The sequence below is a fragment of the Aulostomus chinensis genome, chromosome 23 (genome assembly GCF_037954235.1).
Source record: "Aulostomus chinensis isolate RoL2024-O1b breed Wild chromosome 23, RoL_Achi_v1.0, whole genome shotgun sequence".
Classification (NCBI taxonomy): Eukaryota; Metazoa; Chordata; class Actinopteri; order Syngnathiformes; family Aulostomidae; genus Aulostomus; species Aulostomus chinensis.
This window is the reverse complement of record NC_141342.1, coordinates 6,615,398-6,629,399: the sequence shown is the minus strand read 5'-3', so window position 1 is coordinate 6,629,399 and position 14,002 is coordinate 6,615,398. Positions and strand designations below refer to the sequence as shown.

The window sequence follows — 14,002 nt, the reverse complement described above, 5'->3', positions numbered from 1 at the left end:
ACTGCCTCGCACTGCATCCCTTCCTCTGGCAGTCTCAGCAAACGTCCTCGAGCCGTCCGTGTAAAGACGGTACGTCATCGGTGAGAGCGACGAGCTGGAGTGAAACACTGCAACTCCTCACTGGAGGGGAACGGGTGGAACCCACTGGTTGTCTGTCTGCTTGTCTGTCACATTCATGAAACCCAGTGAAACAACTTTTGATAAACATCCAGGAACGCGCTAGACACGTCTCAACTTCTGGTTTTCACAATAAAAGCATGAGGCTCGACCAGCTGACACAGTTTATTGCATTTCTACTCTATGAGTGTTTGCAGTACACAGTATATATAAATAACAGCAGGCGGATGCAACAACAATGCGAATGCTCCAGCTGCGCAGTATTCAACTTTAACGCAGCCCTGGTCTGCTCCCACGCGTCTGAAAAGTGCAGCACTGCGGGACGGAGCGGTGAGTTTGGGCGTCAGTGCTCCTTCACAAGCCCTGATGTTCAATCACCTTCAAGTCTTCAGCTCCTCTTTGAAATCACCTTCACATGAAATGTTCACTTCTTGTCAAGTCTCATCCACAAACTGATATCAGTGAAAAAGTCCCTCAATAAAACACCGCGTAAAACAACACAACAGACAGGAGATGATTCAACAGACACAAAGACTCACAGCCCAGCTGCATCTGTCACCATGGCAACTCAGCAGCAACGACATGAACAAATCCCATCTTACAAGCGTGCGGGTCGTGCTCGTCCTGCTCCGTTCAGCTCGGTACATTTAGAACAGAACTCCAGAGGCTACTGATTACATGGTGCGGTCATTCACTGATGCACAGAGAGAAACCAGACTTCACGGGAATGTCCCGTCATCCATTCAAGCTCAGACATGAAGCACACAAACATGGATCAGTTGAAAGGGATCATTTGGAATCACTTGGTTGTTACTTCACCAAAAAGTTTCTTGTTTTTCAAGTACTCATGAATAAATCTCGTCTTCAGACATTTTCCCCTCCTGCATCACTTCTGAGTGACTCCAGAATGGAGGAAGAACCAGCCACACGTATGTAGCTTGAAGCTAACGAGGACTGACGGCTACCAACAGCCAAACTGTCCAAATACAGGGAGGGATGGGGGGGGGGGGGGGGCGTTGATATATAATGACTTTTTTTGGCTGAAATGAACCTTCAACTGCTCCTGGATTGTCTCATACGTCTGATAACACCAGCATGTGGTCCTGTGGTGTGTGTGTGTGTGTGTGTGTGTGTGTGGGGGGGGGGGGGGTATTCAGAGAACCTGGACAAGGAGGTTTCATCACGTCCTTGGTTCCTGTGATGGGACACACACTCCAACCCACTCACTCCGCTACCCCCTGCTGGATTGGAGGGTTTACTGTACTGTGACATGCCAGCTTGTTAAGATTACCTGCAAATTCCTCATTCAAAAAGTATTTTCTACTTCCATGATACAGTATTTAGGTTCATGAGTACAGCACAAGTGAGACAGGCAGAACCAAGAGTCTGTTTTAGTTATAGTACCATTTCCTGTATGGAAAAAAAAAATATAAAAAAAAAATATATGTACACACACAGTTTATATGTATATGTATACATATATACTGTGTGTGTATGTACTGTATACATATACATATAGCAAAAGAGTCTGTATCTGTTTGTCATGTCTAGTATTGACTATTAACATAACCCAGCTAATGTTATCCTGCTTAGTTTAGTTTAGTTTAGTTTAGCACAGTTCAGTACATGACAAAAACTGTGCACGGTGGGAACGAAGCCCCTGGAGGCTTGTCCAAAGCTCCACACTGGCCCGTATCAATCACGTGACATGCAGGCTAAACACTCAGCAATAACGTCAGTTTATCCAGCAAACCTCATCCAGCTTACATTTTATGAGTAACTTCATGAAGCATCCAGACCCCTCAGGTCATCAGGGACAGGTCTACTCAGCGTCCCCAGGGTCAGAACCAAGCAGGGTGAAGCTGCTTTCAGCTTCTGTGGTCCACACTTGTGGAACAAACTGAACCTCTGAGGGGGGCACAAACTGTCAGCTCACTTAAATCAGGGCTGAAAACACTGCTGTTTACTGCAGCCTTCTGATAGTATTGATTTGGGATTGATGGATTGATTTAATATTGATTTGTCTGCTGTCGAATTGATCTTAAACTGTTTAATTGATTTTAAATGATTTTGGAATGTTTTAGTTCACGTTTTCTATTTTAAACTGATTCTGACTTTCAATTCTCTGTCCCTCTGTGAAGCACTACGAGCTGCCCTGTGGAGGAATGGTGCTACACAGAGAAATTAGCCTTGCCTTTCATCTTGCCAGCATTACCAAGCTAACTTAGCCTAGTTAGCATGATTCGGCCAACTTCATCTAGCCAACGTGATGTAGCTTAATTGGACCAGCTATGTTATCTGGCTAACTTCATCCAGCTAACGTTCCCTAGCTTACTTCATGTTGTCAATGTTATCCAGCGAACTTCATGTCTGCAATCTAGCAGACGCAGTCTAGTGAACTTCATCCAGCTCATCTTCCTTCCAGCGCCACTGATTCCCACTTCTTCCCGCTGAGAAAATAATGTAGTTTTTTCTCATGTCTCAGACCTCGGAGTGTGACTGAACGTGTCTGATCATTCTGTACTTGTACACACAGCAATACACAGTAGCAATACTAATAGTAATACTTAATATATTAAGCATGTGCATATTTACTTGAGTTGGTTATTCATGTTGACATCAAACATTTGGGAGTCACCTCATAGGAATTGAGTCTAGATGTGTGTTTTCAGGCACATGCATCACAAACACACACAAACACACACACCTGAAACGTGTAAGTCACAGTAAAATACTCTACGACTGTTTGTTCTTCTTAGCGATGTACCTACAGTTCTGTGTTTGTGAGAGGACTTGTTTATGTCCTCAGTTGTCTTTTAGCACCTGGCTTGTGTCGACCTCCCTCATAAAAACCTTTCAAAAACGGACCAAATACGGCTGGCTTGGGACGGTCATCACACCTGCCCTCCACGCAGGCCCAGGCTGGGCTCCTGCAGGGGCATTTCAAGACAAGACACTCAACAACATCTAAGTAAAAAAAGGACTTCCTGCTGAAGGTTGCATGCTCAGCAAGTTTGAGGACTTTGCTGATTAAGCGCCAAACTTTGGTCTCACGGTCTTGTATGTGAATAAATAGACGAGTACTGCCTGGTTCAGTGGCTGCTCATTTAGTTCTTGAGTCCTGCTCTGAGAAATATTTCCCTAAATGAGGAAGTAAAGGGATAATTCTGGCTTCAGGTGTCCACCAGTCACAGGAACAGCTGAGCCTGATAAACCTCTGTTTGCTGTTGTGGTAAAAATTCTGTTTTCTTCTTCACAAATATAAAATACTGATTGACACTGTTCCTCCTGAGCAGGACATCCGAGGATTGACTGCTACCTTTGGCAGACGTGCTGGTAAAACTGATCACCTCCACTAGACATTAGGGCGTCTTGGTCGAAGATTTCCTGCCAGGTGGTTTAGAGGAGGACTTGGACGGGCTGCTCTGACAGGGCTTGACCTTGACATGAATGAAGAGTGAGGACGGTGAGAGGCTGGAGCCGTCCAGCTTCAGCAGCCGCACATGACGATAACCTGCACAGGTAGAGGAGAGACGGACTTTACTCAGGGCCTCGAACCTGACACACACACACACACACACACACACACACACACACACACACACACACACACACACACACACACACACACACACACACACACACACACACACACCTGTGCGGAGACTCGTGAAGGGCAGGGTGTACTGTCCAAGGAAGTCATTGCTGGAGGTATAGTCATGGTCCTCCACCATAAAGCGGACCAGAGCCAGCTCAGGGACGTGGACGGTGAAGTTGAAGGTACAGTCCCAGCGAGGGTTAAAGCCTGAGACAAAGACAAGGGCATTCACCCCAATCCATCAGTGGGTCACTGCTTAAGAGACAAGGCAATGCTAAGTTAGCCTGTGCCAGAGGCTGGAACTCAGTACACGTAAGTGGGTCTCGGACAGCAACAGCACTGAGAGAAACCACATGAAATAGTCACAGCTAACCATTAGCCTACAATGTTGAGAAGAAATAACAACAATATTGAGCAATGAAATATTGATATCACATCAATATCACATTATAATATTCCATAAGCTGGCGTTTTACCATTGTTGTCGACATGATGGGTTTTCTTCTTGTTGTTGTCTATGGGAGCACCGTGGACCTCCACCCACACCTGAGGGTCCACGATGGAACTGGGCTTGTCCCACTCTGGTTTGGGGAGCTGCTGAGCTGAAATCACCTGCAACCAGAAAACAAAATGAGCTCCACAATCGAAGGAAGAACTCTTCCAGCACCGGTCAGTCTGACTTCCACATGAACTGTCCTGAAACCCACGACAGAAAGGTCCCCCTCAGTCGAAGGGCCCACCGTCGGACCGAGGTAAAAGATGGCCGCCTGTGGCAACCTGGCATCTGCCGTCATCTTACCTGCCAGCAAGGTGTGAAGCTGTGCTCTACCTCATCTCTTGGGTTGCCATCGCTGCCTGAATTATGGGATGTTCAGGGACTTCTTTAGATCCTGAACTGTCCAGGCGGGACTTTTATGAATGAATGCATGAAACAACAGCAACAAAAATAATCAGTAACCTTCTTGCTGTGAGGCCACAGTGCAAACCATCATGCTACTAATGTAGTTAGAGTGTGTGTGAGTGTGTGTGTGTGTGCGTGTGTATGTGTGTACGTGATAATTCATAATTCAGGCAGCGATGGCAACCCAAGAGACGAGGTAGAGCACAGCTTCACACCTTGCTGGCAGGTAAGATGACGGCAGATGCCAGGTTGCCACAGGCGGCCATCTTTTACCCCGGTCCGACGGTGGGCCCTTCGACTGAGGGGGACCTTTCTGTCACCGGCTCCAACAGGGGCAGGTTTATCTTACCCTAACAGTGAGCAGGACGGGGGCATGGCCAGGACCTCCACCAACATTCTCTGGGTTGAAGGTGGTGCCAGGCTGGCACATGAAGGGAGGCTTCAGGACGTAGCCACACTGGCCGTTCTGCAGGAAGCGGCCTTGATTTAGGTCCATCTGCTCTCCAGGTGTTTGGAAGTTCAGAGCAACTGGAGAGAAGCCAACAGCGTTAGCAGACCAGACCACTGCTGGAGGGCCTGGAACCAGGAGAGCAGGAGCACAGAGGCGTTACCACTCACCGATCTGACAGCCTCCGTTCCACATGTCCTGGGGGTTGTAGTTGGACGACTGCAGCCGCTGGCCGGACGGGTAGATCCTGCTGAGCTGGTGGCTGTTGTGACGTACAAAATATATCCCTGGAGGACAAGGAGGACAGGGGCAGAGTGCTTAGTCCTGCTCGGTAGACACACTCACACACGCACGCACGCACGCACACACACACACACACACACACACACACACACACACACACACACCTGAGTCTTTAACGTGCCTGAGAGCTTCACTCTCAGAGAAGGAGGACATGTCAGTTGCTGGGCTTTTGGCAGCTTGGTCAAAGCTCTGAAAGGGAACACTGCGGGTGTAGACCACCAGCTCGGACAGGTCAGGACTGAGCTTGGACACACCAGGCTGAAGACACACACACATAAATACGTATGTGAATGTATAATATATACTTAAATATATATCAATGTGTGTGTGTGTGTACATACACACACACACACATTGATATGAGACAGAGAGAGCCATCACAAGCACAGCTGGTAAGCAGCTGTAAAAACCCTGCGATCTCACAGCTCTCGTCATCATTCGAGTGTTCAGAGGTGTCAGAGCTGTGAGGGTAAACCTGTTCCAACCTTCTTCTCCTCCGTCTTCCTCCTGGTTTTGCTCTCGGCCCGGCTGGACTCCTCATCTGAGGAGCTGAAATCTGAAGAACTGGACCAGCACTCTTCCACTGAGCTCTCCTTCTTCCCCTTCACCAGGATTTTCCCCTTCAGATCCTGCATGCATGCACGCACGCACACACACACACACACACACACACACACACACACACTCATGCGTCATGACTACAGTGTGTCTCTATGTTCCCCTCACCAGCTGCTGCCTGTTTAAAGCGATGCAGCCCATCCGTGACCCTCTGCTGGGATGATGCTGAGACCTTCTGAGACCTGGTCAACAGTAAGGAGCTACAAACATGGATCAGGACCAGGCCAGATTTAGTCTTCCCTCATATAACTACCTGAACCTAAATGTCTGGTCTGGTCCTTCGCGAGCCCTCAGGCCAGAGTCACATCAGGGACATACTTGGCCAGCTACAGCGTGATATCTGAGAGCGTCTGGTACCTCTGGAGATGGCAGGGCCTGGGGGTCGAGACGACCGAGGGGCTTGGTGAGCAGCTTGTCCCCCAGGATGGATCGCAGGTATCCAGCCATGACCGTCTGCTGCTCCACGGAGCAGTGGTTCTCCAGGGACAGGATCAGAGGGTAGGGGGACGCCTGGGCATAGGGACCGTCATCATCAGTCACAGTCACATCGAACATTTGCTCTCAACTGTGGATGTCACTGACCCCCGGAGCAGTTCCACGAAGAACAACGTGACAAATGTGCTTTTTCACCACAGACAAAGAGCTCAGGAAAAGACACCTGTCTTGGTTCTGAGAAGTAAAGGTTCTCTGCCTGTAGTGTCCTCACCTTGAAGGCGTACTCATTGATGGTCTCAATGACTTCGACAAAGGGCACTTTGGAGGTGAGAGTGTGTCCATGGTAGATGACGGGCTCTCCCTTATCTCCGTCCCAGCAGTCCAGCTCCACGCAGCGGCAGCCATGACTCAGGGCTCTGCAACAAGAATCCACATTGGCCATCTCAGAAACCCCAGAGTCCCGCAGGAGATAACACAGCCTCACCTGCCGGTCCCAGTGTGACACCACCCGCCGTGCCCAGGCAGCTAACCAACACTACAACTAGTTAAAACACACAACACTAACATCACTACTTCACCTGCCAGCAGATCAGTCGACCAGCATAAACAGACACAGCTCAGTGGGGGTGGGGGCCCCCGCAGGGTGTAAGGTCAGCGACTCCCCACGTGTCTGGGAGTGCTTGAGTCATCATGGCGGCAGCTTAATTTTCATCATTTTCAAGTTCTATTTGACATTGATGAGGGTCCGTATCACCACGGTGACATAATGGGTGTTGGTGGGGGCGGGGCCACGGATATGAGACGTCACAAGCCTTCAAGCTGTCTAGAACCTGACCCAATCACAGAGCAATCTAATTACAGCTGTGACTCCGCCCCTTCGTCTCCCTGCAGGGACACCCCAGTTGAGAATCTAACAGTACAAGTCCAACTCTGGCACTGCCCTTTCTAGAGGTACCAACAATGGACTCGCCATCTGATGTCTGTCAGCAGCTCAGTTGCTGAGGTCTGTGTCTCTAGACCCCCGGGAGCCCCCCCCCCCCTACACCCTGTGCTAATCCTGTGTTCTTCAGGAAAAACACTTGTTGAAGAGTGACGTTGCATCATTACCGGATGTAGGGCTCGGTGCTGCTGTCCCCCGTCAGCTGGTCCTTGGTGAGGTAGGTGTTGTGGGATGAGGAGATGAAGTAGTGTGCTAGCGGGTGCTCCATGTGCTGGTAAACCCGGCCGTGGTCGGGGTTAAACACACAGTTCTCCTTGGACAGCATGTACATGGTGAAGCCATTGGGAGTCATGAACTGGTTCTTCTGGGCTGCACTGGGCAGAAGGTACACAAACCCGTCAGTATTTTTTCAGAATGTTCTAGAACTCTTACCAGCATACAGGATTCAACAACAGTGGAACAGCAACTGTGGCTTTTAACCCTCACAGTGCTGGAGGACAGAACCGTATCTGATACCACAGCAGGGCCCAAGAGTTCTACATCAGTTTCACACTTCCTGAGATGCTTTGTGTCATAGTGGATTACCTGCTACCTGTGCTGGGGGGGTTGGGTTGGGTGGGGTGGGGTCTACCGGCTCCTCCCACATCAGAATGAAGAAAGTAAGTGCTGGTGGAAATTTGACAATTTGGCTGCATGATTTGGAAACAATATCTCATTGCAATTCCATCCATTTTCTTCCGCTTATTCCTGTTAAAGGTCGCGGGGGGTGGAGCCTATCCCAGCAGCCTTCCCCCTGGACAGGTCACCAGTCCATGGCAGGGCCAACACATAGAGACAGACAACCATTGGCTCTCCCAGCCACGCCTACGGTCAATTTAGAGTCTGGATTAACCTGGTCCCTCTTGATGTCTTTGGACTGTGGAGGAAGCTGGAGTACCAGAGAGAACCCAGCAGGAACAGGGAGAACATGGAGACTCACACAGAAAGACCCCGTGCTGCAGCTGGGGCTCCACCCACAACCTTCTTGCTGGGGGGCCACAGTGAGGACCACTGCTCCACCGGGCCGGCCTCATTGCAATTGATGCCTTGCTGTGATTTGCAATTAATTTTAACTGATCGTGCAGCTCCAGTGTTGTCTGTTTCCACCAGGTTTTGTTTTAACAACTGGAACCGACCGTATCTGGGAACGAGGGTGGGGCTTATGACTCGGAGTCATGCCCTCCATCAAATCAAGTTGGAAGTTCCATTTGACTCTAAACCGGACACTAATTTCTACACTTCTCGTTATCAATGGAGACGACTTGAAACTTGAGATCAAACGTCTCTGGGTCACACCTCCAATCATTTCCAGTCAGACGTCAGTGGAGTCGCCCCCTGCTGGTGCACCTTCTACACCGGCTTCACCTGTAGACCTGCATGCTTTCATGTGATTTGTGGTCGGTACACATTGTTACCCAACAACTTACCCCACTCATTTAGTTCGTAGGTGAGGATGAGACTCTGAGCGTGGATGAGTGACGCCTCCTCCCCCTGGTCCTGAAGGAAATCTCTCAAATCTACAGTGGAGAGGACGCAGCCGTTGGCAGAGTAGCGGATGAACACGGCGTCCAGCTCAGGCCTCCGTAACAACTCCCTACAGAAAACTTCAATCTCTCCATGGTCCAGACGCCCGTCGGCCGAGCGATCGCACTTCTGAGGGAGAAGAGACAGTCACATGGTGGTGCTGGGTCACAGTGTCACGGCTGAGTGTCGCCAGTGGGCAGGTTTATATGGGAAAGGTGTTGGAGCACCTGGAAGAGGCTGCGGGCGTACTGCTCACTCAGGTCAATGTTGATCATCTGCAGCAGCGTCTGCACCTCATCATAGCTCATCTTGTCATCGTGGTTCTGGTCGGCCCGACTCAGGTAAGCATGAATCCAGGTATCACACGCATGGTCAAGGAAGCAGAGCGAGCACACACACATGATCCCCCCAACCCAGCGTGTACTGACTGTACCCTGATGGCTCAGGTTCAAAGTTCAGGTAGTTTTAGTATTTCCAGGCAGGAAATACTAAAACTACCTGAGGGTCTGTGAGAACAGCTGTCACATCCATCCTGAGTCCATGAGCTCACAATAAGAACCCGTTCAACGGTGGCACTTCCATGAGTCACGACATGGCATGAAAGCAAAGAGACCACCCACAACATCCTCCCTTGACAGCCAAGACATGCTGTCCACACAAGCCTGAACCACGGGGGAAGTGAAGGAGGACTGCTGTGATTGTGCCACTGATGCGCACAAGAAGACCACTGGCCTCTGCTGAGACAAAGCAAGTCCTGGAAGGATATTGGTCAAGTTTCTCCTTCTGGGTCATGTTCTCCACCCTCCCCTGCAGCGTTCGGATGCCCCGGACCCAGTGTTGAGCCTCCTCCTGGCTCTGGCAGAGGAGATCCAGACTCTTGCGGGGTCCTCTGAAGACCACCGTCAAACACCGGCCCTCAGGTATTGAACCGATCATCTGTCGCAATGTCTCTGATTGGCAGCCCTCGCGCACACACTCCACCTCCATCACCGAGACTGGTGGTGTGTGAGGGAGAGAGAGAGAGAGAGAAGATGAGTACAAGCCAGTTCATCGCAAGACGTTCACTCCACTTTAAGGATGCCAGCAACTGATGTGTCTCCTCATGCAGTACCACTTCATGTCTGTAGAGGTGCTAGTGAGTCCCTGTCGCTTCACAGAGCAGCAGCTTTGCCTCAGTGTTTCCAGTTACGACTCAAAGCTCGTGATGTCAACCAGATCATTACGAGCTCATGCTAGGGAGGTTAGCATGTCCTAGCTTCCTACAAAACCCCAGTGTTATGGTAGTTTGCTGCCCCCTGGTGGTCAGAAATGTGCAGCATAAGGTAGCGGTCCAAACGGTATCATTTAAATTTCATCTCTTTCAAGTGTAGATACTGTGTGCTGGGAAGACACAGAGGTTCTTACATGATGACAACTTGATGGAACAAATCATCAAAGCGGATAAGAAGGGAGGGCATCACTCGTTCTCAGACAGGAAACCCAGCTAAAGGCCTGTGATGAAGGCTGCGTTCGCGCCAGGTTTCAGAAGAAGATGCTGTGGTCACAGAGCCATGCAACCAGTGAGTCCACGTCTACAAAACGGGACGTCTGTTGTTCGCAGGTCGCAGTCAGGAGAGGCTGAGAAGACAGAGCAAACATCTGCAGTCGGAGGTGTGTGTGCGTGTGTGTGTGTGTGTGTGTGTGGCTGAGCTGCATGTTAACCATATAGCAGCAAACCGCAGGCTCCAGGCCCGCTGCCCCCCCACCAAGTCAAATCCTGTAATCTGGATGCTGAGCAGGGAGGGAGGGGCTGCTGTCCTCAGCTGGAAATAGATGAGCTCTGTAATCAGGGCCGATAGCAGAGGAGAGCAGCTCGCGCCACACAGGCGCAGCAGCACGTAGCATTTACCCTTCACCAAAATAGCCACTGCATCTCCACCCAGACGCTCCTCTGGAAACACTTCAGAGGGGGAGGACAGGCCGCCGGTGCCCCACCCCCATCTGGAGGTGTGCTCACATCTGCTGACTGTTTGACTTGGAAAGAGTTTCTGGAAAGCTGAACCTTAGAACACCAACGTTGAAAGTAGTAACCCCATCACTACAACGGGTAAATTTCAGCCCAGATAATCTTCCTGCTAAAATATAGTTTAGTCGTGTAGTCAGAGAAAGTCCGTCCCTGCACGCCAAAGCGAAGGACTCTTCTTTAATTTCCCAATATGCAATGTAACGTGAAGTGAAAAAGGTACCATGGCGCACCTATGAAATGACATGATGAGAACTGTGTGGGTGTCAATCAGCCGGCATTAGCCCACAGTTAAGTAGGCCAGCGGCGGCTCGCCACAGCACGTCTACATGCTGCTCGCTGGCACGCCAGATCCAGGCTGAGATGGATCATCAGGCCCACGTTCGCCCTGAGCTTGTCCATCAGAGCATCGCCATCCTGTAGTTACAATGATGAAATGCTCAAACACCTCCACGGCCTCCTTCCTGAGGTCACACTACCGGAGCTCTGTCGACGATGATGTCAGCAGTCGTCTCGCAGCACCGCCACATTTCATCTACAGGTGTATTTGGACGCATGGTTAACCTTTAACAAGTGAGATTTGAACCCTGCAGCAGATTACACTTCTATTGGCTGCGAGTGACTGACACACTGAGACTGTGGATTCTGGTCCAGACCAGCGTCCCCAGTGAGGGGTCTGGCCCTGCCGCTGCTCCCTCACACCACAGTGACTCACGACCAGCAGACGTACGTCATGTTCATCATACGAGGTCTGATGCTCTTACAGGACTGTTGCTCTTTGGCCCGGCTGGAGGTTTTGTGGGACTGACACCAGACGGTGACGCCGTCCTCCAGCAGCTTCAGGGTTCTCCTCTTCTGCCAGCGTGGCGACCGGACCTTTTCGGAGAAAACATTCATTAATGATTCCTCCTGTGTTTCAGGAGCAGCGACATCTTACAGCTGATCAGTCGTACCTTCACCATGCTGGAGCCCTGCAGCATCCGCTTCACATCCTCATCTTCCTGCACCCCTGGAGAGAGAGCAGGCAGAGAGACGTGAGGACGCCGGCAAAGGAGTAACAAGACACACCCTGACGTGACCTCCGGCCCACTGGAGCGGGGCAGGAGGGAGGAGGGAACGAGACCAGCCCGAATTAGAAGGGCGTGTATCTGGACGGCTGCACTTCTCATGGCAGCCTGTAATTGTGATGTTCTGGTCCTGGACCAGCAGTTGGGTGTGGACGCAGATGACAAGGTGCTGATGGAGGAGACGCTACCAGATGTCTCCAAGAACAGACGCTCGATACCTTTGAGTCGAAAGGGAAAGTCTGAGGAGTTCAGAGGTCATGGGATGATGTCCTGATCACCAGAGACGAATGCCAGTGACCAATGACGTGACCGCGAGGGGGTCACACCACCAACCAAAGCTCCAATATGAACGTGAACTGCAATTTGTTGATTGCACAGGGACAAGTGTGTGTGTGCGTGTGTGTGTGTGTGTGTGTGTGTCCGTTTAGCTCCGCCCTCGCTGAAACGCGACAGAGAAGAGCGCGGGCGGCAGAGGCCACTAAGCTCAGGCGCACTGAGGTGCTGCGATTGTTACAATGTTATTTATACATTTGATACATGATTTGATACATTGATCATGAACCATCGAAACGAAGTGAAACTGTCAACAGCCAGAACACAAACGGACCCCTGGGCTCGCGGAACCGCCACAGCTCCTGATTCATTCAGTTGTCCCAGGACTACGGGACACGCCCTGCAGAGTCAAAACACTTCAACCGTTGGAGTCATCGCTCATTTACCTCCTCAAATATCTTGAGCTGCAACAACAACAAAACTGACCAAACCTCCAAGTGGACCGACGCGTTCCACTGTCAGCGCTCATGATACGAGTAAGGATACGAGTGAGGATACGAGTGAGGATACGAGTGAGGATACGAGTGAGGATACGAGCTCAGAGCTCGACTCTGCTGCCTGACAGCAGGAAGGTCCTGGGTTGAACCGCCATCCAGGTTCTCTACTCCAGGCTACATACATGCATGCACACACACTCTCACACACACACAAACATACACACATGCACACATACACAAACATACAGACACGCACACACACAAACATACACACACGCACACACACATACATGCATGCACACACACAAACATACATACATGCACACACACAAACATACACGCATACACACACGCACACACACACTCAAACACACGCACACACAAACATACATGCATACACACACACACACACACACTCAAACACACGCACACACACAAGCCACGGTGCTACACTCACCAGACAGAGATGTAAATATAGTAGATGAAGCGTGTTACCAGGACCAGCTGGTCCGCTTTTTGACCCATCGAGTTCTACTTCTGTCCCTCCACGCCACAAATCCAGCTCCAGCTTTGGTCACCTCACCTTTGAACAGGGTCACGTGCTATAGCATCCCCTCTGATTGAGACCCCCCCCCCCCCCCCCCCCCCGGGTCAGGGTCCGGGAACCATGGCTAGGCACACAAACCTCTATGGACAGATTCACCGGGAGTTGGAGACTCTCACCCAGGTTCCTTAGAGGGTCGATGGTCCTGGACTCGGACGTCCCGGCTCCGTTCCTCGTTCCTTTCTTTCTGTTGCCCAGCATGATGAGGATGGGATGGGGGCCTGGTCCTGGTCCTGGTAGAAGGGGTCTACAGTCTACTGGCAGGTCGTCTCATGGTTTTATCCTGGAGGTCCAGACCTCCCTTATGATGTCACCACGCCTGGATTCAGAATCCCATAGTTGACCTCAAACCACAACACAAAGACGGACAGACAGACAGACACTTACTTCCGCCCGGGACCTTCATAATAAAAGACGTCAAAAATAAAATATAACTACGTTTCTGACGTCATGAAGTCCCGGCCGGGCTGCAGGCAGCACCAGAGTGAGCTGCGTCCTCAATAGTAGTCCAGCAGCGGTGTCCAAACCGCGGCCCGGGGACTGACCCCACACCATCATGCGTGAATCGCTGTCTGGGAACGAACCAGCGGACCATGAACCAGCCGACACGTTCTGAACCTTCTGGTCAGGTGACTG

General features: G+C 50.7%; 1 protein-coding gene across 2 annotated transcripts; it reads right to left on the bottom strand.

Annotated features, from left to right (window-relative positions):
• Positions 1-275: 275 nt before the first annotated feature.
• On the bottom strand, positions 276-13,884 carry LOC147239303 (1-phosphatidylinositol 4,5-bisphosphate phosphodiesterase delta-3-A-like). 2 transcript variants are annotated; one of them, XM_086196103.1, is made up of 16 exons: positions 13,486-13,884; positions 11,879-11,934; positions 11,690-11,801; positions 9,690-9,918; positions 9,151-9,280; positions 8,827-9,052; positions 7,528-7,729; positions 6,692-6,836; positions 6,343-6,495; positions 5,853-5,996; positions 5,472-5,625; positions 5,235-5,351; positions 4,966-5,144; positions 4,192-4,327; positions 3,773-3,922; positions 276-3,631 (listed from the first exon to the last, which is right to left on the bottom strand). In XM_086196103.1, the coding sequence occupies exons 1-16, from the start codon at positions 13,565-13,567 to the stop codon at positions 3,480-3,482; spliced, it is 2,367 nt and encodes a 788-aa protein (XP_086052229.1). In that variant the 5' UTR covers positions 13,568-13,884; the 3' UTR covers positions 276-3,479. The 2 variants fall into 2 exon arrangements, with proteins under 2 accessions (XP_086052229.1, XP_086052231.1); XM_086196105.1 differs by lacking the exons at positions 11,879-11,934; positions 13,486-13,884 and adding an exon at positions 10,328-10,540.
• Positions 13,885-14,002: the final 118 nt, after the last annotated feature.